General features: G+C 41.0%; 2 protein-coding genes and 1 non-coding gene across 3 annotated transcripts in view; 2 read left to right on the top strand and 1 right to left on the bottom strand.

Moving 5' to 3' along the window:
- The first annotated feature begins 1,640 nt into the window (after positions 1 to 1,640).
- xbp1 (X-box binding protein 1) lies at positions 1,641 to 4,515 on the top strand. Its single transcript, XM_042320769.1, is given in 6 exon segments — positions 1,641 to 1,965; positions 2,459 to 2,555; positions 2,668 to 2,784; positions 2,903 to 2,983; positions 2,986 to 3,069; positions 3,333 to 4,515. Coding segments are annotated over 6 exon segments (1,182 nt in total). The 5' UTR covers positions 1,641 to 1,744; the 3' UTR covers positions 3,915 to 4,515.
- A 10,239-nt stretch (positions 4,516 to 14,754) lies between these two features.
- LOC112248871 (coiled-coil domain-containing protein 60) overlaps positions 14,755 to 25,465 on the bottom strand; it is a 49,613-nt gene continuing 38,902 nt past the window's right edge. The window contains exons 11-14 of the mRNA XM_024418239.2: positions 23,548 to 23,685; positions 19,382 to 19,571; positions 16,274 to 16,377; positions 14,755 to 15,482 (exon numbers count right to left, since the gene is read on the bottom strand). Coding sequence (XP_024274007.1) covers positions 16,285 to 16,377; positions 19,382 to 19,571; positions 23,548 to 23,685 — 421 coding nt within the window. The 3' untranslated portion in view covers positions 14,755 to 15,482; positions 16,274 to 16,284. The remainder of the gene's footprint in view (positions 15,483 to 16,273; positions 16,378 to 19,381; positions 19,572 to 23,547; positions 23,686 to 25,465) is intronic.
- Positions 23,403 to 23,474, top strand: trnaw-cca. Its single transcript has one exon. It is a non-coding gene; the product is annotated as a tRNA-Trp (tRNA).

Genomic DNA, 25,465 nt, shown 5'->3' with positions numbered 1-25,465 from the left:
TAAGTGACCCCAAACTTTTGAACAGTAGTGTATGTCCAAACTGTTGACTGGTACTGTATATAAAACTGGATTCCAAGCCACACCTTCTTTGAAGAAATGTTGAATATGTCCCACTATGAATAAGGTATGGGGAATAATAAAACAAAAACAATAAGAATTCATATGAATTCCCCCAGTAGGATACATGATGAAAATCACAAATCCTTTGCATCACAAGCTACAAAACAGTTATTTTCCATTATTTGACCTGAAAGTTATCCACTATGAGTGAGATGGATGCCAGATGTGCAATGGCAGGGACATAATCAAAATTCAATATGGATATGCAAACGGTATTGGCTATTGAATGGGGAGGACAAAATTAATGGGATTGTAGTGGCAAGGTGAAAACAACAATCTCCTGCAATGACTATTCTATAAAGAACCTATACAATAGTCCATCTGCCACGGCCGTTGCTTGAAGAAGACCAAGGTGCAGCGTGATGAGCGTACATTTTCCTTTTATTTTAAAAATGTTGCCAAAAAACAACAAACGAAAGCAAGAACCGTGATGCTTACAGGGCTTCAGTGCCACAAACAAAGTTAACTACCCACAAAGACAGGTGGGAAAAAGTGCTGCCTAAGTATGGTTCCCAATCAGAGACAACGATAGATGGCTGTCCCTGATTGAGAACCATAACCGGCCAAAACAAAGAAATACAAAACATAGAAAATAGAACATAGACTGCCCACCCCACATCACACCCTCACCTAACCAAATAGAGAAATAAAACTTCTCTCTAAGGTCAGGGCGTGACACCATCGTAATATAGTCTTCTTTTACAACTGTAATTGTAAGCTAGTGTACTTTGGAGGTCAACAGGTTATTGTCCTACATGTTAGAAGACAAGCAATGGTGTAAAGTACTTAAGTAAAAATATTTTAAAGTACTACTTAAGTCATTTTTTGGGGTATCTGTACTTTACTTTACTAATTATATTTTTGACAACTTTCACTTCACTACATTCCGAAAGAAAATAATTTACTTTTAACTCCATACCATTTTCCCTTACAACCAAAAGTACTCTTTACATTTGACAGAACATTTTGAAATTCTTTATACTTTTACTTTTGATACTTAATTAAGCACATTTTAGCAATTCCATTTACTTTTGATACTTAAGTATATTTAAAACCAAATACCTTTAGACTTTTACTCAAGTAGTAGTTTACTGGGTGACTTTCACTTTTACTATTTTCTATTAAGGTATCTTTACTTTTACTCAAGTATGACATTTGAGTACTTTTTCCACCACTGAATACAAGTACATCTACTGTATGGCTATTTTGAGAACTAAAGTTCGTTTAGAAAAATAAAGTAATAACCCAGGGTGAAATAACCTCAATGCTTTTGGCTCTAAGTATTTTTGCTGGGAATTTTAAATGGGTCGGGTTTGTTATTTGTGCCAAGCGTAGGTTAGATGGGAAATTACACCTTCCATGAACAAAAGGCAGGCATGTTACTGCGAACGCAGGGTGAAAGTTGAATGCAAATTGCATGAGCCCTGCAGCCAATCATAGAGCATACTGTGAAAGCATTGCAATGTCTTTCAGCCTATCAGATTTCACCACGACTGTAGAAATAGATTGGAAGCGGAACTCCTTTTTTTATATTTGAGAACTGACTGGGATAGAAAGACCTAAATAAACCTTAGGTTTCTTTGAAGCTACCCCAATATTTCTGAAGTCTATAAGGATAAATAATATGGTCGTGGGGACAGCGGGACATAAAGTCCTCTTGATATCTGGGCAACAGAATGGCTCTTCTAGCTCACCACAGGGCTACAGCCGGTCAATTTCTGTCGTTTTGCCGTCGCAAAACCAAGCGAATTCGTCAGATTCCGACTCAAATTCGACAACTGGGCCACCCCTGCGAAAAAGACAGAGACTCACTCATTTGAGCCCAGAAGAAAAGCAACTTCGCAGGTTAGTTTCATGAATAGCCAATTTGGTGTATTTAGTTGTAACGTTATTCTCATGGCTATATAAATGAATTATTATTGAAATCAGGTGCGATCAAATCGATCTCGTGACACCAAAGGTGAACAATTGTGAAATGATTGGTTGACCAAAGTGAGCCGGCTACTCCTTACGCCACACAAATTGACAGATTCCCATGAATGTCATCGATGTCTTTCCAATAACTGTGCTAAGAATAAATCCTGCACATTCAAAATTAGACTATGGTAGATTTACCTTTTTATTCGTCGACTCGGCCTATCATGTTACCCGGCTTCGCATATCAACAGATTTGAGGAGTCAGCCTATTGCTCCCACCCTATTTCTGGAAATTTGGAACCTGTTCTGCCTGCATGACAGGAACATGGCGGCTGATTGTGCAATAACCAAGAACTCTCTCCCATTCCTGTCAGTCATCTTGCTTTGTCAGCAACTTCAAAAGATAATATTTCCTCTTCAGGAAACTCAAGAACAGGGTTGCAGCCCAAACGGCCAGGGACAGAAAAAAAGCCAAAATGGGTGAGCTGGAAGAGCAAGTTCTGGTGATGGAACTGGAGGTAAATAAATTCTGTCCATAAATTGTCATGGTGTTAATGACTGCTATTTATTGCTCTTTTTCCTAAACTGACTAAAGTGTTAGAATTATAATTCTTTCTCTCTCCTCTCTAGAACCAGAAACTTCATGTTGAAAACAGGCTGTTACGGCAAAAGATGTGCGGTATGGTGAACGAGAACAAGGAACTGAGACAGAGGCTGGGGTTGGACACCCTTGAGGCCAAAGAGAATGTAAGCAGATTTGAGTTATTGGTAATGCAGAAGATTTGGGGGAGGGGGGGCAGTTGCGCCACCTGGCTGTCAGAGCCAGTAGTTTATAACTCCTCACTCCTCTCCCCCCCCACCCCAGGCTCAGGTGTTGGAGTCCAATGGGATTGATGCAGTTTTGGGGATCGGGTCTTCTGAGTCTGCAGTACTCAGGCTATGTGTGCCTCTGCAGCAGGTGCAGGCCCAGCAATTCTCAAATCTGAAGATTTCCCAATGGATACAGATAGTCTTGACTCTACAGACTCTGAGGTGAGACACGTAAGACCACTATGGACACCATTTTTGTCTGCTACAGCTAATGCATGACCACTGTAATGTAAGCTATGGATAAGGGCTTTATCAAATGGAGATGGATGTTCAGCACTCTATAGACATTGATTGGCTTCATTTAATCTAGTCCATTTTCCAGTAGCTCAAAGTGCTTTTATAATGCTCATCTTGCCTATTGGTAAGTTCTAGTTCTGCCATTCCCTGTTCAGAGTTGTAACCTGCTTGCTCCCTCTCCCCTCCAGTCTGATCTCTTGCTGGGCATTCTTGACATCCTTCACCCAGAACTGTTCCTCAGGGAGTGTGGTGAGCAGGAGATCCAGGAGCAGGCGGTGCTGCTGGTCGGAGGGGGGGGTGGAGTACCTGCCCCCTCACCTGCAGCTCTGGGGGCCACACCAGTTAAGCTGGAGGCCCTTAATGAACTGATCCACTTTGACCACATCTACACCAAGCCTGTGGAGGTGGTGTGTGTCCTCGGGCAGCAGGAAGTGAATCACGAGGAGAGTGTGACAGGGATAAAGATGGTTGAGGTCTTCTCTGTGGCCGATGAGGTTGCCGTGTGTGTCAAAGATGAGCCGGAAGAAGTGGTCATCATCCCTAAAAATCATGGGGTTCTGGATGACTTCCTGTCTGTGGCCTCGCTGACCTCTGACCTGGCCATGGGTAGCCTAGAGAAGACTGATGCCTACCTGATGGATGCCTACAGTGACTCCGGATACGAGCGGTCCCCTTCCCCCATCAGCGACATGTCATCCCCCCTCTGCTCAGAGGGGTCCTGGGATGACGTGTTCGCCAACGAACTGTTCCCCCAGTTGATCAGTGTCTGATCTGATTCTGAACATCCCATTGGGATCTCACATCCCATTAATCAATGATCCAACCTATTATGAACTCACTGCTATTTAGTGTAGTGTTAAGTGAATACAGTACATTATGCTTTATATTGATAGGCTGTCCCAGCAGTGCCGATTACCAATGGCTATACAGCATAAACTGATCGGAGACAAGGCTAGCTAGCGTGTACCTCATCTGGGGGTTCAAACCAAAGTTAGTTAATCTCCTTTTACAGGTCTACGATTTTGCGTTCCTGCATTGGCTTGTGGGAGATGCAGTTATTGACACTTTAATTTGGCGTCACTAATTGACAGCTAGTGGATTTGTAAGGTTGCTTTAAATCTTTCCACTCATTGTTGGAGTTAAGGAGAAATCCAATGGGTGAAATATCCAGTATTTCTTTAAGTTATATTTCCCTGGGGGACTGGGACTGACTGTTTTTAAAAAGACAAATGTATTTATTTGTGTATTCTGCTCCGGAGTCTTCTGTATAATCTGTTTCCGTATGTATAAAGGCCTTTACCTCCTGTATAATTTTGTTAAACACTCTCCTTGTAGATCAAAATTACTGCATTAAAAAAACTTTGCATTGCATCTTACCGTCTCTTGGTTTCACTGGCTCTTGGTTTTACAGACCAGGTGTTCAATCAGAGGGTAGGCAGGGAATACACCCTCAGACAGTGCAAGCCTGGGTCTCTTGAATATATTTTTACTGTGGTATCTCAATTGTCTACAATATACAATTGACCAGAAGCTTAAGTTTAATCCAATTGCTTTCTCCAAGGAGCCAACATTTGGCTTCTTTGATTCAAGCCTCAAAGGTTGCATAGGAAATGCAAAGCAAGAAACGTGGCCTCACTAGTTTCTCTCAAAATGTGGCTTGAGCGAGAAGTTTCTAAACTCAAATGTAAAATGCAGGACTCAACCTTCCCACTGGGCACAATGACTCAATGTTTCCATTTCAATGAACCAACATTGAATTGATGTCTGTGCCCAGTGGTTTTGCTTTTCTTCAGACAGATCGTTTTAAAATAACTAGCAAGGCATTTTTCATGTCTTCAGGGTAAATATCCAATTGCCACCTGGCCCCAGTGTTTTCTTCTAGAGCAGATAAGATGGCAGAAGTAGTAGAGATTAATGATTACATGTCACTGATCTCTGACTAGGTTCCAGTGCAGCGGACCCAAGGTCAGAAGGCTTAAGGGAAGCCATGTGAAACAAATGTTTGTATTTTTGCACATGGACACATCTATTACATAACTAAGAACATGGAGGTACCTGAGACACAGGGATCTTCCCTGGGATTTATCCTTACAGGGTCAGTCTGGCTTTTTTTATATATATAAGCTGTTAGGGTGACATCTCATCACAAAGTCTTTCAGTCCTCTGTGCTGTCTTTCGGTGTGTCTTTATTTGTGCTGCTATGCTTAGATGGGAGAGAAGACAACCCCCTTCGAAGCAGCCTGGTCTCAGACGAGACGTAAACATAGTAAACAAATCCGGGACAATCATTAGTTTAAGGTAAAAAATTAGTCGGGTGGATGACTGGGCATATAACACGAATGTCTAGCAACACAAATGTTGGACAACTAGCATTTTCGCTAATTAGCAACTTTGCAATTCATTTGCATGTTAGCTAACCCTAACCTTAACCCTTTTAGTTGACCTTTCCCTTAACGCCTTAACCTAACCCGTAACCCTAGCCTAGCAAACAGCACACGTTTTTACAAAATCGTAACATATTGTACGTTTTGCAAATTCGTAATATAATACGAACTGTAATTCGTAACATATACGAAATGGGTGATGGACATCCGCAAACTAATACATACCATAAGAAACAGAACATATCATACTGAATGGAGTGTCACAGATTTACGTACAAAATTGTACAAAATGCACTCCTGCTGCTTGTGAACGAGTATAGATGAGGGAGGGGACTGGTTAAACAACAACAGTGTAGCACCTGCTTGTCTTGGGTCAGTTCTGCATCTGATTTGCATAAGCATTTCCCCCAAGGTTAGGATTTCTGGGCAAATTCATCCTAGATCTGCACCTGTAGGGGCATATTCACCTTGTGGGTTAACAACAACACTGGTACTATAAAGAGGCAGACATTTAGAAAATGTAATTTACAGCAAGGGTAATTTCTTATTCAGAACGTTGTCCATTTTGTACTTTTCCTTTGTCGTACCTTAGCCTATTACTAGGCTGCAGTGTGTGGAACCACTAGTGGTGCTTTTGACACGTAGTGACTTCTTCTGAAGAGTGTGGTTAGCAGCAGAGGCAGAGCACATTTCCCCTCTTCTACTCTCAACCACAACAGAGAATAAAACTAGCTCACAGCTGTTCTACTGAAACCAAAGGTTTAAAAAAACAACTACCAATTCTCGCTTTCATTAAAATGTTATTGTGGTGAAATCAGTTGTTGACAGCCTGAATGTTTGACTGTTACTGTAAATAACAACATTATGTCATGGCCATGTTTAGCAAGAGAACGACAAGTTGGTTTAAGCAGAACTAGGGTTGTTTCATATTCTTCCTTATGTGCTCTGATGTCCACAAGTTCTGTAAAATTGAATTCAACACAACACACATGGAAGATACTACTACCAGCTTACAACAGGGTCAGTTTTTAATGGTTAGCCTTTTGTGGAGACTTTAAAGAGCAGGTGGACCCCATGACCTCTGTGTCTTTCAGTGTACAGTATGATGTCACAGCGCTGGATGTTAAAGGTCATGCTTAAATTAGAGGCCTACCAATTTGACTTGTTAATATGACACTGTGGTCACATTTGCTTGGGTTTGGATTAATCCTACGGTAGGGCTCATGTTCTCTGTGTGTGTGTGTGTGCGTGTGCGTGTGTGTGTGTGTGCGTGTGTGTGTTTGTGTGTGTGTGTGCGCGGTCTACACACCATGGGCAGCTGCCTGGCTAGGGTAAATGACCATCTTCATTCTCCATGGTGAGCATTCAAGATCCTCTCAAGATCTTCTTTGGACAACAATTTCAAACAGCTTTTCAGAGTGTGGTCTAATAGAAAACATTTGTCTCAGAACAGCAGTGAGAGCGGTAGAGCTTTTGTCCCCTTCACATCAGCTGCAGAAAAGCTTCGGAGAGGCTTGAGGAAGTGAAGTTGTTTTGCCTTACTCGTAGCAAGGGTTTCCCAAAAATGAGACGGAAGAGGAAGAACAAGGTTTTCCCCGAATCAGAGAGGAAGAACATGTTTTCACCAAGTCAGAGGGGGAGATCAAACAGAGAGGCTAATTATTTAAAACTGGGCCAGAAAGCCTGGGGAGAGAGAAGAATCACGTGACACTAAGGCCCCCATATGAGCGGTGGTGTGTGTGTGTGTGTGTGCATGCGTGTTGACAAGTTGGCAGACTCTCCAGCCCCCTCACCAAAAACAGCAACAATAAGAGCCCCTTATCCACTGTTACCCCTGGCAACAATGAGACCTCTCACTGTCTTGACTGCTATTTCTATTCAGTGTCATTAGCCAAGGCAAACCACCACACTGGGAAAGGAAATCAATTCATAGTTGAAACATGATCACATACTGAGACGTTTGTCATATTGCTTTGAATTGCGTCCATAACAAAACCCTCATGGAATACTATCAGCGATAACAACAAGGAAACAATATTCAGTGGGTGTGGTTTTGGTGAGGGTAAAAACAGTCACTCAGAGGCACCACACATTTGAATATAGGAAATGTGTTATCTATTTTGAGCTGACAAATCAAATGTCATGACATGAAAGTACTGTAAATCAAATAAAATTTTATTTGTCACATACAGTGGGGCAAAAAAGTATTTAGTCAGCCACCAATTGTGCAAGTTCTCCCACTTAAAAAGATGAGAGAGGCCTGTAATTTTCATCATAGGTACACTTCAACTATGACAGACAAAATGAGAAGAAAAAAATCCAGAAAATATGAGCACTAGGCTAACTCAGTACAGTTATTGTAGTTATGCTTCACTATATTGGATCACTCAAATATATTGATATCACTCCGCAGCGGAGGGATACATCCGAAGTGAGGATTTACAGATTTACTCCTGTGTACACCTGTGTCACGGCTGGGGTCTGCCACATCTATAGACCCCATGGCTGAGACATACGTTCTCTTTCATTTTCTCGGCGGGATCTGGGATTCATTTTCCCAGTGCTGGCATCTGTGGTTGCACATTCAACATGGGGTGTGGCTGCGTCCTGGGCTCTACTGAGAGGAGTGCCCCTCGCTGAGATCTGTGCTGCGGCCAGTTGTGCTTCCTCTTGCACCTTTTGCTAGGTACTATCGTGTAAATGTGGTACCTCCCTCTGCGGTTGGTTCTGGCTGGCCAGGTCCCTCTAGCACCGACTAATCTGGTACGGGTATACCAATATATTGGAGTGATCCAATATAGTGAAACATAACAAAGGTTACATGTGTAACCACGGTTATGTGAGCTATATGGATCAGTCCAATCCTCTACGGTGCTAGAGGCGCCTCAAAAAATATTGTAGAGAACGTGTGTCATGGGGTCTATATATAGGGGTAGACCCCAGCTGTAATCACCTCGGATGTATCCCTCCGCTGTGGAGTGATACCAATATATTGGAGTGATTCATATAGCTTTGTTTTTAAGCCCTGATATTTTACTAGTCATGTCAGTTAAGAAAATTCTTAATTTCAATGACAGCCTAGGAACAGTGGGTTAATTGCCTTCAGGGGCAGAATGACATTTTTTTTTTTACCTTGTCAGCTCATGGATTTGACCTTGCAACCTTTCAGTTACTAGTCCAACATTCTAACCACTAGGCTACATGCCAGCCCGTGAGCTGGTGGTGAAAAGTACATCAGATGACACATATTTAGGAGAGCAAATCGATATTCAGTCCAAAAATCAGCTGTAACTGTCAATAATAAAACAAAGCTTAAAACTATGTTTGATTGAACCTGAATCCAGAAACTGAATTGTGAAGTCACTTCCGGACAAGGCCACTCTAATACACACTCCTGCATCGCCATGATTTCACTTTTTCTACGTGGCAGTTTACTCTGCTAGAACGAGAAGCAGCCTGTCTGTCTGTTGGAAAGCTACAGCATCTCTCCTCAAACCAAAACTTCCCCCACAGTATAACAACATATCCCTTTAAAACCTACCTCACAGTGGAGTTTCTCTGGTATACTAACAGTGTGGCTATAATTGTCCTGATGAAACCTACAACATGAAAGCTAAAACCACCTAACAAAAACACAAAACTACATGATCTTCTATCATTGGGGATAAGAACCACATATCTAAACACCAACTAAATGTGTTTTGATATAAACAGTATTTTAACTTTCAGTTACTCCAACCCCCAGTCCGTACTACAGCAACTCCAACTGTCATACCTAGAAGTACTAGCACCATATCAGATCACACACAAAATTAACAAGATTCACATTCTGGGTTATCTTTTTATCTAGAAAAATATAATTACCTCTAGGCTAAGCTGCTTGACTGTTTGACCAACAGGGCAGTAAAGTAACTGAACAAATGACAGAGATGGAGGGCGAGAAACAGCCGGTCACTGTTTCTTTTTCCACTTTTCTCTCTCATTCACTGTTTCTATAAACAGAAACCCCCCCCGTGGCTTGTTTTTGAGTGCTTGTCTCTGCCTGTGGTGAAGAACACATGGAGACAGTTATGTTCAGTCAACATAATCACAGGATACATGCACACACATACACACCACCGCACACACATATGTGCGCACACACACAATAATTTATTCAATAAAGATAGGCTCTTCAATGATATTTGCTTGCCTCATATTTCTTCTATCTTTGTTTCATTTTCATCTAGACCACCCACTAACATCACAGGACACATCCTGTAGAGACTAGCTTGTGTCAATGCCCCAGTTTGTAAGTCAACGAACTGTTGCAATATCAAACAATTCTACTTTGAGTCAAAGCTAAATAGGTCTTCTCTTTGGACTAATGATCTGCTTTATCTATGACTTGGAATGGCACTAAACATAAACAACTCTTACCGGAAGGATTTCAATGGTATCAGATTCTACAGGTTTAAAAACTAAGCCAAGATCAAATCCAAACATTCTGCTTTTACTAAACAACATGCAATTGCACCACCTAAGAACAAAAAAAATATGGTTAATTTGTTTTAATTTGTTAGTGTCACAGAGTATATCGTCATACTAGCTGTTGTACAACAGTGGTTTCTGTCTGCCTATCTCAGCTATGAATGTGGCATGTGTACATTACTTTAACTAGGCTATTTCAGCCTCATGGCTGTGAAGACAGCGTTGGAGGTGTGTTTTGGGTCATTGACCTGTTGACCTGTTGAAAAACAAATGATAGTCCCACTAAGCACAAACCAGATGGGATGGCGTATCGCTGCAGAATGCTGTGGTAGACATGCCGGTTAAGTGGGCCTTGAATTCTAAATAGATCACTGACAGTGTCACCAGCAAAGCACCTATACACCATCATACCTCCTCCTCCATGCTTCACGGTGGGAACCACACATACGGAGATCCTCAGTTCACCTTGTCTGTCTCACAAAGAGATGGCGGTTGGAACGAAAAATCTCAAATCTGGACTTTTTTGGCCCAAGCAAGCCTCTTCTTCTTGTTGCTGTCCTTTCATAGTGGTTTCTTTGCAGCAATTCGACCATGAATGTGGCACGTGTACATTACTTTAACAAGGCTATTTCAGTCTCATGGCTGTGAAGACAGCATTCAGGTCAATGGCTCCTGGCTAGCTAGTTAGAATGACCGTCATGTCACTTTGAACTTGGATAAAAGTGACATTTGTGACATTAGGTTGGACTTGGTTGTCAAAATCATTCTATTCCCCAATACTTCCAGAACAGTGTTCCGTTACTAAATGTCCATGGAAAACCTCATGAAATGCTTAGATTGGTTGGAAGTTAATGCAGGCATTGCCAGTGAGTAAATATTAATTGAACAGTCCACAGTGCCCTCAACTCTGTTAGTAGTGATAAGATAAAGTCTACCTGTGCAAAGGGCCCATGGAGTGGAACCTTTCATCAATTGGGCCAAAAGGCCTTCCATGAAAATGAAACTACACACATGGAACATAAAGTACCAGTCAAAAGTTTGGACACACCTACAGTACTCATTCAAGGGGTTTTCTTTATTTGTACTATTTTATATATTGTAGAACAATAGTGAAGACATCAACACTATGAAATAACACATATGGAATCATGTAGTAGCCAAAATAGGGTTAAACCAATCCAAATCTATGTTGTATTTTAGATTATTCAAAGTAGCCACTCTTTGCCTTGATGACAGCTTTGAACACTTTTGGGATTCTCTCAACCAACTTCATGAGGAATGCTTTTCCAACAGTCTTGAAGGAGTTCCTACATATGCTGAGCACTTGTTGGCTGCTCTGCGGTCGAACTCATCCCAAGCCATCTCAACTTGGTTGAGGTCAGCTGATTGTGGAGGCCAGGTCATCTGATCCTTGTTGGTCAAATAGCCCTTACACATCCTGGAGGTGTGTTTTGGGTCATTGACCTGTTGAAAAACAAATGAAAACAAATGAACAAATTCACTAAGCGCAAACCAGATGGGATGGCGTATCGCTGCAGAGTGCTGTGGTAGCCATGCTGGTTAAGTGTGCCTTGAATTCTAAATAGATCACTGACAGTGTCACCAGCAAAGCACCTCTACACCATCATACCTCCTCCTCCATGCTTCACGGTGGGAACCACACATACGGAGATCCTCCGTTCACCTACTCTGTCTCACAAAGAGATGGCGGTTGGAACAAAAAATCTAAAATTTGGACTTTCTTGGCCCAAGCAAGCCTCTTCTTCTTATTGCTGTCCTTTCCTGGTGGTTTCTTTGCAGCAATTCAACCACGAAGGCTTGATTCACGCAGTCTCCTCTGAACAGTTGATGTTGAGATGTGTCTGTTACTTGAACTCTCTGAAGCATTTATTTGGACTGCAATCTGAGGTGCAGTTCACTCTAATGAACTTATCCTCTGCAGCAAAGGTAACTCTGGGTCGTTCCTTCCTGTGGCGGTCCTTATGAGAGCCAGTTTCATCATAGTGCTTGATGGTTTTTGCCACTGCACTTGAAGAAACTTTCAAAGTTCTTGAAATGTTGACTGACCTTCATGTCTTAAAGTAATGATGGCTTGTCATTTCTCTTTGCTTATTTGAGCTGTTTTTGCCATAATATGGACTTGGTATTTTACCAAATAGGACTGTCTTCTGTATACCATCCCTACCTTGTCACAATACAACTGATTGGCTAAAATGCATTAAGAAGGAAAGAACTTCCACAAATTCACTTTTAACAAGGCACACCTCTTAATTGAAATGCATTCCAGCTGACTACTTCGTGAAGCTGGTTGAGAGAATGTCAAGAGTGTGCACAGTTGTCATCAAGGCAAAGGGTGGCTACCTTGAAGAATCTAAAATATATTTTAATTTGTTTAACACTTTTTTGGTTGCTATATGATTCCATATGTGTTATTTCATAGTTGTGATGTCTTCACTGTTATTCTACAACATAGAAAATAGTAAAAACAAAGAAAAACCCTTGAATGTGTAGGTGTTTCCAAACTTTTGACTTGTACTGGATAATACTATGGTCATGATACCATATGAACTGTGACACAGGCATGAGCCATTAAGTCATCTTCTCTCTACTATACAGTTTGTCATCCATATGGTTGTTTCTATGGGTTCACACCCATTCCCATTCATTTCAGTAGGATTACACATGAATAAAATGGCGTTTACTGCAACCAACACATTTCTTATAGAAATGCTTTTTAAAATTCAGAGTAATGTTTGTTTTTCACCAAACATCAGTAGTTTATGGAAAAAATATATTTGACACAACACTACAGTTCACATCACCGTTGGCCAGTCTTTTGATTTTGTAACCTCCCCACTCTGTACAAACATATGCCTTTCTCTCTATACTTTCACAACTATAAGCATGAATAGAGCAGTGGTGTGGTCATAAATTCATTGGTGGGTGGGCCTGACGAAATGTGGGTGTTGGCAGCCATCTTCCTGCAATTTTGCCATGGGACAAAGAGAAAAATGTGTAGTTCTGTAGCTAATCTATTCTACACATTTTGACATGAGGCTGAGAGACATTGAGGCTGAGAGAAAATGTTGCTGTTTTAAAGCTAATTTCCTGCATTTATACACATTTTACAATGGGGCAGAGAGGAACATGCAATATTATAGCTCATCATATGCTATTCTACAGTTTGCCTTGAGGCTGAGAGAATATTTAGCATTTTAAAATCTAAATAAAGCTAAAATATAGGTGTGTTGACTGTGGGAAAGGCACTGGATTATGAGCCATCTTGTTCGCTAAATGAACAAATTAAATAGGCAGTTGCATGGTGCATATAACCATAGAAGCAGAGTGACATACTGTTTGCTTCAATACAGTCATATTCGTGGCTTATTGGGGGGTGTGGCTTTCAGTTAGTTATTTTTGGCAACCCATCCTGTGAGAGTGAATGTCATTCCAGTTCATCAAATCTGACTAACTCAGTGCACTGCTTGCTATGAATTCTAACCCATTGTGTTGGCATGTTTAGGTAAAAATACAAAATACAAATGTTTGGAATACTGAGAAGTAAAGAGTATAAAACAATACTTTACATTTTTTAAATAATTTTTTGTTGCTCAATCTGAGTGATTGGGCCTTGCTCCTCAGTGCCTACACCCCTGGAATAGAGTGGCCTGCAGGTAATTGCAAAGTAAATATTGTTTTATTTTACTAGGCAAGTCAGTTAAGAACAAATTCTTATTTTCAATGACAGCCTAGGAACAGTGGGTTAATTGCCTGTTCAGGGGCAGAACAACAGATTTGTACCTTGTCAGCTCGGGATTTGAACTTGCAACCTTTCGGTTACTAGTCCAAGGCTCTAACCACTAGGCTACCCCACTAGGCTACAGCTGGCTTGGTTGTTGTGCTATGTGGGCTAAAAATGTACAAAGACACAGACTGACAGAATTTTGCAGACCCTAACATTGCAATTTCCAGTACCTTATAATATCTCCAACCAGCACACACAATGTGTAGGTTTCCAAGTAGTTTTTTTAAGCTCATGACCTAGACTGGTAAAACAAAACATCAGACTTTGTTCCTAGATCAGATCACATGATCAAGGACAAATGCTTGACACTACATTCTTAGAAAAAAAAGGTGCTATCTAGAACCGAAAAGGGTTCTTTGTCTGTCCCCACAGGATAACCCTTTTTGGTTCAAGGTAGAACTCTTTTGGGTTCCATGTAGAACCCTTTCCACAGAGGGTTCTACTTGGAACCCAAAATAGTTCTACCTGGAACCAAAAAGGGTGATCCTATGTGGACAGCCAAAGAACCCTTTAGAACCCTTTTTTTCTAAGAGTTTACCAGTGTGGATTAGACCGTTTTCTCATAACTTAACCTGAATGAGGTTAGAATAAGAGAGCATGTGTCTTCCCCGACCCATACGTTGAGGTTAAGGTCTGGGGTTCTGACTGTGTGGCATTCCTGAAATGTGTGATCGACACCCGTTTTCCCCCCTTCGCCCTCTCTCCCCCATCCCTGTCTCCTGTTCTCCCCTTCTTTCGCCCTTCTCCCTCTCTCCCCTCTGGGAGTCTACAAAGCCTTTGACACCACTACACAAACCCGGGGGTGTACGCTCCAGCTCCCTCCCTCAATCCGACCATCCAAAAGAGAAAAAACACAACAGCTTATCACAGAAGATAAGAAAGCTAGACAGTTATCTGCTGACAACAAACATTGCAACAAACACACATGATGATAACAGTTATTTTATTGCCATCGCAGCATTTAGTCATATTTCTACAGATGAATGACATATAGCGCCACAGACAGAATCACATAATTGTAACCTTTTAATCATTATTGTTTTAATGATCACATTCATGATTTTGTGAAATCCTCTACAGACAGCTGTTGAAACACTGCATTCACAGTAACTCTTAACCTAGTCTGCTCAAAGTCTTCACAAACAATTGTTTCCAGGCAGAGTTCATTATCTTTATCTAACAGGAGGCAAAGAGCATTGGGTCAGGCTCTTTATTTCCCCAATAAAAAAGGGCTATCCATCAGACAAGGCCGGGGCTGGGGTAAGGCTGGAGCAGAGCCTGTATGGGCGTGGCACTGGGCTGATTTCAACAACAGACAACACGCTATCTATTATTGTTGTTTGGGATGTTTGTGGGGAGGAAAGGGCGGTGGATGTGATGGGAACTGGAGAGATGGGGGGATAAGAGGATGGTAGGAGGACGGGGAGGGAAAGGTTGGTGTGGGAATGGAAGAGAACGGAGGAGGAGTGGACTGGCGGAGGGAGGGAGAAAGGGATAAGGGGACGGCACAAGGACAGGGAGGTATTTGATGGCTCAGTGAAGCTTATCCTCCCATGGGAGACATGATTTAAGTAGGTTTGAAACGTAAACAAAAGGGAAACGGAGAACAAGTGGATGTGAAATGTGAGCCCGTCTTCCCACAGTGGATATAAAGGAGGAAGACTCTGGATTGGAGTTGCCTGTGGGATCACAGATCTAGGATCAGCTTAATCTCCCCAAAACCTAACCTTAGGTCAGTTCAGAGACTATGGGCAACTATATTTGTGTATGTGTGTGTTTCATCATCATCCATGGCCAGGGTGTGTGTGTGTGTTATTTTTTTAACTACGCAAGTCAGTTAAGAACAAATTCTTATTTTCAATGACGGCCTACCAGAAGGCAAAAGGCCTCCTGCGAGGACTGGGGCTGGGATTAAAAATAAAATAAAAATATAGGACAAAACACACACCACGACAAGAGCGACACCATAACACTACATGAAGAGGGACCTAAAACAACAACAGCATGGCAGCAACACAACAACAACAACATGGTAGAAACACAACATGGGAGCAGTACAACATGGTAGCAGCACAAAACATGGTACAAACATTATTGGGCACAGACAACAGCACAAAGGGCAAGACGGTAGAGACAACAATAATTCACGCGAAGCAGCCACAACTGTCAGTAAGAGTGTCCATCATTGAGTCTTTGAATGAAGAAATAAAACAGTCCAGTTTGAGTGATTTTTGGAGCTCGTTCCAGTCGCTAGCTGCAGCGAACTGAAAAGAGGAGCAACCCTGGGATGTGTGTGCTTTGGGGACCTTTAACAGAAGGTGAATGGCAGAACGGGTGGTGTGTGTGGTGTGTGTGCGTGTGTGAGTGTGTGTCTGTGGGTGTGTATTTAAATGTGTGAGCGTATTTGCGTGTGCGTGTATTTTTTGGTCGTCACATTTTCCTGGTATTAGTAAAAATGTGTACCACTCACATGTGTTTGGGTTAGTGGTCCTGCTGCTGTGGAAGAGTGACCCTGGAGAGGAGCCACGAGTCATAGTCTTCTCTGGACATCTGGACAACATGCTCCCTGGCTATCTGAAGAGAAGAGGGAGAGAGGGGAAGAGAGAGTTACCACACACAGTTCCAAAGCATAGTACACTCTTAAAAAGGTGCTATCTAGAATCTAAAAGGGTTATTTGTCTGTCCCCTTTGAAGAACCCTTTTTGGTTCCAGATAGAACTCTTTTGGTTCTAGGTAGAACCTTTTGGGTTACATGTAGAAGCCTTTCCACAGAGGGTTCTACCTGTAATCAAAAAGGGTTCTCCTATGCCCAAAAAATACTATTTTATACTATGATATACTGTAAATACTATAGTATTCACTGTAGTGTTTTCGTAGCCTTCACTGGAGTGTTTTTTGACTTGGACTTAAGTCTGTTTAGTTTATACAGAAAACACTTGGTTTGAACAGAACTTAATTGGTAGAAAAACATTTTGTTGAGGAGCAGACAGCAGTAAAAGAGGACTCAGTAAAACATTTACTGTAGTTTTTATCCACGGTTTGTTTTTATTATTTACAGTTATTTACAGTTAACTATAGTATAACTACTGCAGTAAAATAAAACTGTAATATATACTATAGTAATTATTGTCATTTTTTTTACAGCTTGTAGTATACTGTAGTATTTACTGGAGTGTTCGTGGGGTCATTACTGTCGCATTTACTATAGTGTTTTTGTTATACTATCTTTGACATAGAAGTGGAGGATTTCTCCTTCATGAAAACTACTGGAGGAATACTAAAATAGCAAATTGTCCAGGTAGGTACAGTAGGATTGGGGTCTGAATGGATAAATCAGCGCTTCTGCTCTTTTCTATTACATGTATGGAACACAATATATGGTCTATACTTGCTATGTAGGTTTCTCACTTATGGATAGCACAAATTGCGATATGTGGGAGGGGAACAGGCAGGGTATATTGCCCCACCCCTCCACACACAACCCTAAGGTAAGCATCTTTATAACCAGTCGGTCTAATTTATCACTCTGAATTCCTGTTATTAACTTATTCCAATTGCTCTGTTCTGGGGCTAGGGGCCATGAAGGCCGTCATCATCGGTGTGTGTGTGTGAGTGTGCGTTCGTGTGAGTGCGTGCGTGCGTGCGTGCGGAGGGGTAGCAGTCTGTACCTAATCATTAGTCTCAATATGTTGGTTTGGATGGTGGGGGGGGGAGGGATGTTCTGTCTAGTGCAGGGATCATCAACTAGATTTAGCTGCGGGCCAATTTTTTCTTGAGCAGATGGTTGGGGGACTGGAACATAATTACGAATAATTTGTAGACTGCAAATTGACCGCAAGAAGCCCAAACAGATATAATATTTGACTAAAACATATTAATTCAAACCTTGCTTACATTTGTATATGAAATACTTGGGAACAGATTTCCCAAATTAAAATCACTTGGAGCTGATATCATCACCCAGGTGGGTGCACATCACCCAGGTGGGTGATGAATAATTGCTGTGGATGAGGTGAATTCTTGCCTTACAATGTTAAACACTTTTAACACTTTAAAAAGTTCTATATAGACAATCCAAATGAAATATGGTAAATCAACAGACACTTTTATTCAAAGTGACTTGTACTTAAACTTTTGCGGCCTGAAAAGGGACTTGAACCATGGACCATTTGATAAATTAAAATGTAACCATGTCCTTAGACAGCCTCCTCTGATTCTGACAATGTTACTTGACCACAATTTGTTCTGTGTTAAACCCCCAAAACCATGTTTGTTTAGACATCTCTCTGTCCTCAGGTCCATGGGGGTCCAGTTTTCCTTCAACTTCAAAACAACTGATCTGAAGTCAGACACGTAACCATTGCACCACAAGGTCTGGTCATCTAGGGCCTGAAGAATGGTACAGTTCAATGCTCTACTAATTGTTTCTTGGGCAAAAAATGATGACTGTAATTGAATTCATGGTTGTACTATATCATGTACTATAAACAGTTCATGAGTATGTAAATGTGAGGTAAGATGCTATTGTCCTAGTCCAAGTCGAGTACTGTTCAAGCTATCCAGGATCTGCCTCCCACTGTAACAAGGTGGTCAGTTTCTCATGACATAAGCCTCCCTTCCATTTCTTTCCCAAGAGAAAGATAAGGGGGTGTATTCTATTAAATGAAAACTGCCTCCCACTGTCTACAGTAGTTACTAAGGACTGGGTGGCACAACAGTACCGCATCTGACTCCAGCGCAGAAGGTTGTGTGTTCACATTGGGGTGGGTGCTTTTGAGCTTGAGTGAAGACAGGGCCTGCTCTGACAAGCAATGGAGATTACTTCGCTACCTAATTAACACAGTTTTGGAGGCCACCGACAGCTCTCTTATGGGAAGACGTTAATTGCATACTCCTCAGTGGTGTAAAGTACTACTTACATAGTTTTTTGGGGTATCTTCACTTTACTATTTATATTTTTGACAACCTTTACTTTTACTTTTTTTTAAACATTTTAAATTGACTACAATTCACTACATTCCTAACAAAAATAATGTACTTTTTTACTCCATTACATTTTCCCTGACACCCAAAAGTACTCGTTACATGATGAATGCTTCAATTTTACTTGAGTAACTTTCTATTAAAGGTATCTATACTTTTACTCAAGTATGACAATTGGGTACTTTTTCCACCACTGAAACTCATTGCTTCCTCTCTCCTCGTCTCATTTTTAAAAACCCATTTGATGAGAAAGCCAGAGGTTCCTCCCATCGGACCTCTTCCTCCAATGGGTTTTGAGAAGTAGATGAGGAGAGTGGATGAGAGGAGGATGACATTAAGATATTCCCTATCTGAGGCAGAGGCATTGCAGTCAGGAAACATGTCTTCAAATAATCTTTTGTACACACACAATTATTTCCCCTTTTTAAAATGTTATACATTGTACATGGCCCAAGCAGAAATCAAACTCACAACTAGCACCATGTTTAAACCAATTGACCAACCAAGAAACAATGCACTTCATTAAACTTCCTTAAACAAATAAAGCATAATAATGAATTCACTATAAATCCATTATTATTTGATGTGTCCGTACCTCAATGGCAACACAGAGGTCAGGTAGGCAGAGCTCCCAGGGCTGTAGACCCCCCAACATCTTCAGGAAGACATGGGGTCGCACCTTGGGGGTCCGCTCATCTGCGAAGCGGCTGAGTTTCTCCAGAACTCGGCTCACCCCTCTGTCCTGAGACACCTCTGGAGGGAGATTGCTCAGTAGAGAGGACAGCCTGGATGGATAGGATGAAAAATACATACAGTATAAATCATCTATAAATAAACCTGGATGGGACATAGGGCACATTGTAGAGGAGTTCAATTGATTTCACACAAATTTACAAACTGTTGTGCAAACATTCAAATTGTACACCAACATGCAAAAACGTGTACACACACACATTTACCCATGTATGAGTGCACAGTAAAGTTTACAAATGTATGAGTGCACAGTAACGACTCGGAAAAATAAAGAGAGTCACACACTGTATATAAGCTCCCAGTAATTTATTGGGTAAACCCTGAAGAAGGCACAGTGAAAGAAACAAAATGGTAGTTTGAGGCCACCCCAAAACAAAATGGTAGTTTGAGGCCACCCCAAAACAAAATGGTAGTTTGAGGCCACCCCACACACAGAAATCCTCCTCCAGCTCATGGTGTAGTGCTAATCTTTTAGGTGCCGGAGAGCAATACAAACATAGCCGTGAGAAGTGGGGATGCCGAGGGTGTTGCAGCGCCCCCTGAAAAAATAAACATTTTCACTAAAGTAGTGCACTGGGCCTTTACTTGTATTAGCAGACCGATATAGATGTCTGCAGTGCGGGCAAACATATGGGCAAAGACACAAAACCTCCACATCAAATACAAAACAACCACTTTTTGTGAAGTATTAATTTTACCATCCTTACAAACCACTTAATGTACATTACTGTATTGTACATAGGCTGGTCATCTAGTTTGTACGTGTAGACTTTCCATCACCATGAAGAAAAACAACACACAATTCAATAATTGAGTACATTGAGACATCAAGTGGTTTGTGATGATACACTACATGGACAGAAGTATGTGGACACCCCTTCAATTTCAATCACACTCGTTGCTGACACGTATATAAAATCGACCCCACTGCCATGCAATCTCAATAGACAAAACATTGGCAGTATAATTGCACGTACTGAAGAGCTCAGTGACTTTCAACGTGGCACCGTCAGAAGATGCCACCATTCCAACAAGTCAGTTCTTCAAATTTCTGCCCTTCTAGAGCTGACCCGGTCAACTGTAAGCAGAAGTGGGACCAAGTCTTAGCACTCAAGTCCCAAGTCAAGACAGGAAAATCCAAGTCAAGTCTCAAGTCAAGACCGTCAAGTATCAAGTCAAGTCTCAAGTCCTAAACTTTGAGTTTTGAGTCCTAAACAAGTCAATGTGCTCTTCACCAAATGTAATACCATTTCACATTTTTAACAAGAGTAATAGTTAGTATATTACATTTACGCAAATCATGAATGATTTTAAAAAATATCTATATATGTATTACTTTTCATGAGAAAGACAATCCCCCCCAACAGTGATCGATTATCACTACGGGGCGCAATAGGCTTGGGAAATATATGGGTAGCCATGAGAAAGACATCCCCCCCAACAGTGATCGATTATCACTATGGGGCGCAATAGGCTTGTACATAATCGCCCAACCTTAATATTCTCTCTCTCTCTCTCTCTCTCTCTCTAATAATTCTCTCTCTCTAACATAATCTAACATAATTTTAAATATTTGGGCTTGGGGAGGAAATCAAGTCAGGTCGATTCATAAGGCTCAAGTCAAGTCAAGTCAAATTTGTGACTCGAGTCCAAGTCATGTGACTCGAGTCCACACCTCTGACTGTAAGTGCTGTTATGTGAAGTGGAAATGTCTAGCAACGACGGCTCATAACGGGACCGGCGAGTGCTGAAGCGCGTAAAAATAATCTGTTCTCGGTTGCAACACTCACTACCGAGTTCAAAACTGCCTCTGGAAGCATTGTCAGCACAATAACTGTTTGTCAGGAACTTCATGAAATGGGTTTCCATGGCCGAGCAGTCACACACAAGCCTAAGATCACCGTATGCAATGCCAAGTGTTGGCTGTAATGGTGTAAAGCTTGCTGCCATTGGACTCTGGAGCAGTGAAAATGTGTTCTCTGGAGTGATGAATCATGTTTTAAGCTTGGTTTGTCGGATGCCAAGAGAACGATACCCACCCCAATGCATAGTGCCAACTGTAGAGTTTGGTGGAGGGTGAATAAGGGTTTGGAGCTTTTTTAAATTGTTTGTCTAGGCCCCTTAGTTCCAGTGAAGAGAAATCTTAATGCTAAAGCATACAATGACATTCTAGACGATTCTGTGCTTCCAACTTTGTGGCAACAGTTTGAGGAAGGCCCTTTCCTGTTTTAGCATGACAATGACCCAGAGCACAAAGCGAGGTCCATACAGAAATAGTTTGTTGAGAATGGTGTGGAAGAATTTGACTGGCTTGCACAGAGCTCCTGACCTCAACCCCATCGAACACCTTTGGGATGAACTGGAATGCAGACTGAGAAACAGGCCTAAATTGCCCAACATCAGTGTCCGACCTCGCTAATGCTCTTGTGGCTGAATGGAAGCAAGTTGCCGCAGCTATGTTCCAATATCTAGTGGAAAGCCTTCCCAGAAGAATGGAGGCTGTTATAGCATCAAAGGGGTGACCAACTCCATACTAATGGCCATGATTTTGGAATGAGATTTTCGACTAGCAGGTGTCCACATACTTTTGATCATGCAGTGTATGATGTGGCTCAGTTGGTAGAGCATGGCACTTGCAATGCTAGGGTTGTGGGTACGATTCCCATGGGGCTTTAGTACAAAAATGTATGTACTGTAATTTGCTCTGGATAAGAGTGTCTATTAAAAAGGAACAGATAAAGCAGTTCATAGTGAGGTTTTAACATAGAAATAAATTGCATTTGCAAAATATTTTAAGAAACTGGAAAACATATGTCAAGCAAATATTTTTATATTCCACAAGTATTATCAGATGAACTGCTTTGTACAAATAATTATCAGACTCAAGTTATAAATGCTGATAAACACTCAAATCATTACGTGATCTTCCAAGACATTGATTCAGGTTTAATTGAAAGATAAACTGAGGTCCACACTCCAACCAACATATAATGTCCACAGAAGAAGAAGAAGAGGAGGAGGAAGAAGAAGACTACTGAAGGAGGATAGATGACTAGAAACGAACTAGAATTTAATTGTTGGGGTAGTGAACGCACGATTTTGTGTAACTCAAAACGGGTAAAAATTCTACAGATCCAGAAAAAACAACCTTGTGTATTTCAGGTAAAATAACAACCCAATGTTTATATCCCAGGACAAAGAGTTCAGAGTTTATTTTGATACTTCAATCTGCCTGTCTTGTGGTGATGTACAAATCAACATGTGCACGATAGCGCATGCAGACGCACGCGTGTGCCCGGTCTAGTCAGCATGCCAGGCTTCCACATCCTTATGATGTATATATTTTCATAAGCGTGACTGCAAGAGACAAGAGAGAGGTCGGAATGTCTGACTGAAATATGAGACAAATCTACCTTTTTCCCCAAAATTTGTGGTGTTTGAATTTGTTGATAAAATGCAGTACATGATTGTTTGTGTGTGGGACAAAGGGGCAAAATACGGGACTGTTCCACACAATCTGGTACATGTGGTCACCCTAGTCTCCATGCTTGTCTCAAAGCAGTGCAATGGCGCTGTCCCAGGTGCGTAGGCAAGGATGGGCCTGGGTGGACACAGGCCCACCCACTGGGGAACCAGGCCCTACCAGGCCCACCTAATCAGATTGAGCAAAACCTCCAAAATAATACATTATGAAAAAATAAGAATAAAGAAATATGCCAAAAATACACTATCGCAGCAGTGCAAAAAACAATTTGTGACTAGCAAAAGCTCTAGTGATGTCCTTGGTCTCTATTTACCTTCCTAGGGGAAAGATAGGGAAGTGCATTCTATGAAATGGCATCAGGCACACTAGTTAGTCACAGGACTTCGTGGCGCAACGGTAGCGCGTCTGACTCCAGATCAGAAGGTTGCGTGTTCAAATCACGTCGGGGTCAAAAGTTTTGTTTGCGAAAACAAACACACATTCCAACATTCCAATCCATGTGATGGGTATTGCAGATGTCATACCACATGTTGTTGTTGCTGCAGTCTGTCTCTGGGGGTTTCATGCCGGTGACCCGTGGGGTCACATGACGAGGGATGAGGTGAGAGTGGGTCACATGACACAGGGCTTGGAACCTCTGGATGCCACTCTCTAGCCTCTTCCTGTGCAGAGAGGGAGTACAGAGAGAAAAGGAAGAGAGAAGAGAGTAGTCATGCAGAGAGGGGGAGAGAGAGACGGGGTGGGCACAGTGAGAGCAAAGAAAGGGAGGGGATATACTGTAATAAGATGCATACAGGAGAGATACTTAATCCTGTGACATTAACCATATAATTAGATAACAGGCACACTGGGGAAATGTAAAATTAGTTATGTTTATATTTAGTTTAGAATGATCAACACAATGTTTAGCATAAGGTACCTGGAGTTTCTGTAAAAAACATAATTTCCAGTGTTGTTTTTGGGACACTCAAGGTGTTTGTTGATGGTCACTAGAGTTGAAGCTGAATGTTTAGGATAAGGGCCTGACCAGAGAAGGCTAGCTAGACATTTTCTCTGCTTCTGTGCTGTCTCCCTGTTGCAAATTGTAATAAACTAGATAGATTTTTGATTGACTTTACCAATTACTGATATTTTATGTTCACCTATTACAAGTACAATGAATTGCAATTCTTCAGGCATTTCATGACCTGTGACCAAAAACAAGCTACATGTGGACAGTACCAAAACAAAATGATCTAATGATTCTGTCTCTTTGCAGCAAAATCTGCAGAGCTGGGAAGATTGTATCCCCCATATAAATAACATTCTATTGGTTGCAAGAATTTTGTATAATCATTTAAATTGAAAAATTCTAAGTTTTGAATCCGGCGTCATTTTGCATATCAATTCATTAACCATGTGGCATGGAATCGGTACGTCAAAAATCTCTCTTCCCAACTATTTTGCAATCTATATGGCACGGCTGTCAATTTTTTGGTCGTTAAATGAAACTAGTATACTTTTTTATTTATCCCAATTTTCTTTAACCAATGATGTCCTTTATGCAGGGCTGACAGACAAGTTCCTTACCTTTTTCCCCTTGCTCTCTCTTCTTCCATTTTTGCAGTAATGCTGCAATTAGTTGGTTGTAATTTTGGGTAGAGCAGACATTTCCATGTGTTTTTGTTAGCTGCTATACCTATTTCTGATATAATTGACGAAGATTTGCGAAGATTTTTTTTAATCAATTAGTATATTTGAGTTTAACCACAATATTTGTTGTATTATTTGTTTTGTGTTTTCTGGTGGATTAAATTTAAATTGCAACCAACTTTCTATGGCTTGTTTTAAAAATAGCGATATTTGGGAGATTATTTTCTTTTCAAATAACTGAAAGTGAGAGGTTGTAATCTGAATAAAGGGAAAAGGGCCATTCTTGAACATAGGGTGAGACATTCATAGTGTTTTTGCTAGAGAACCAGTTTGGATTTAAGTATTACTTTTATATGACTGAAGCCTTTAGTGAGAAGTCTAATGCTTTAATATTTAATCATTTCTGCCCTTCGAATTCATATTCATTATATAAATAGGCCCAATTAACTTTGTCTGGCTTGCCGTTCCAAATAAAATGGAATATTGTTTTCTCATATAATTTAAAAAAATGTTCGCTAGGTGTAGGCAAGACCATAAGCAAATAGGTCAACTGGGATATGACTAAAAAGTTAATCAGGGTGATTTATCCACAAATAGACAGGTATTTACCTTTCTATGGTAACTTTCTATAAAAATGTATTGGAGTGAGATTATTTATTAATTTTGGGATATGTATACCAAGTATATCCACATCACCATCAGACCATTTTATAATAAACTACACGGAAATGTAAAACTTGTATTTTTTTGTGATCCAATACATAATATATATTTAAACATCGAAAGGCGACTGGGAATATGGCCGAATAC

This window comes from Oncorhynchus tshawytscha, linkage group LG04, assembly GCF_018296145.1.
Source record: "Oncorhynchus tshawytscha isolate Ot180627B linkage group LG04, Otsh_v2.0, whole genome shotgun sequence".
Taxonomy (NCBI): Eukaryota; Metazoa; Chordata; class Actinopteri; order Salmoniformes; family Salmonidae; genus Oncorhynchus; species Oncorhynchus tshawytscha.
The sequence above is the reverse complement of the archived record's forward strand: the minus strand, read 5'-3'. Positions and strand labels throughout refer to the sequence as shown.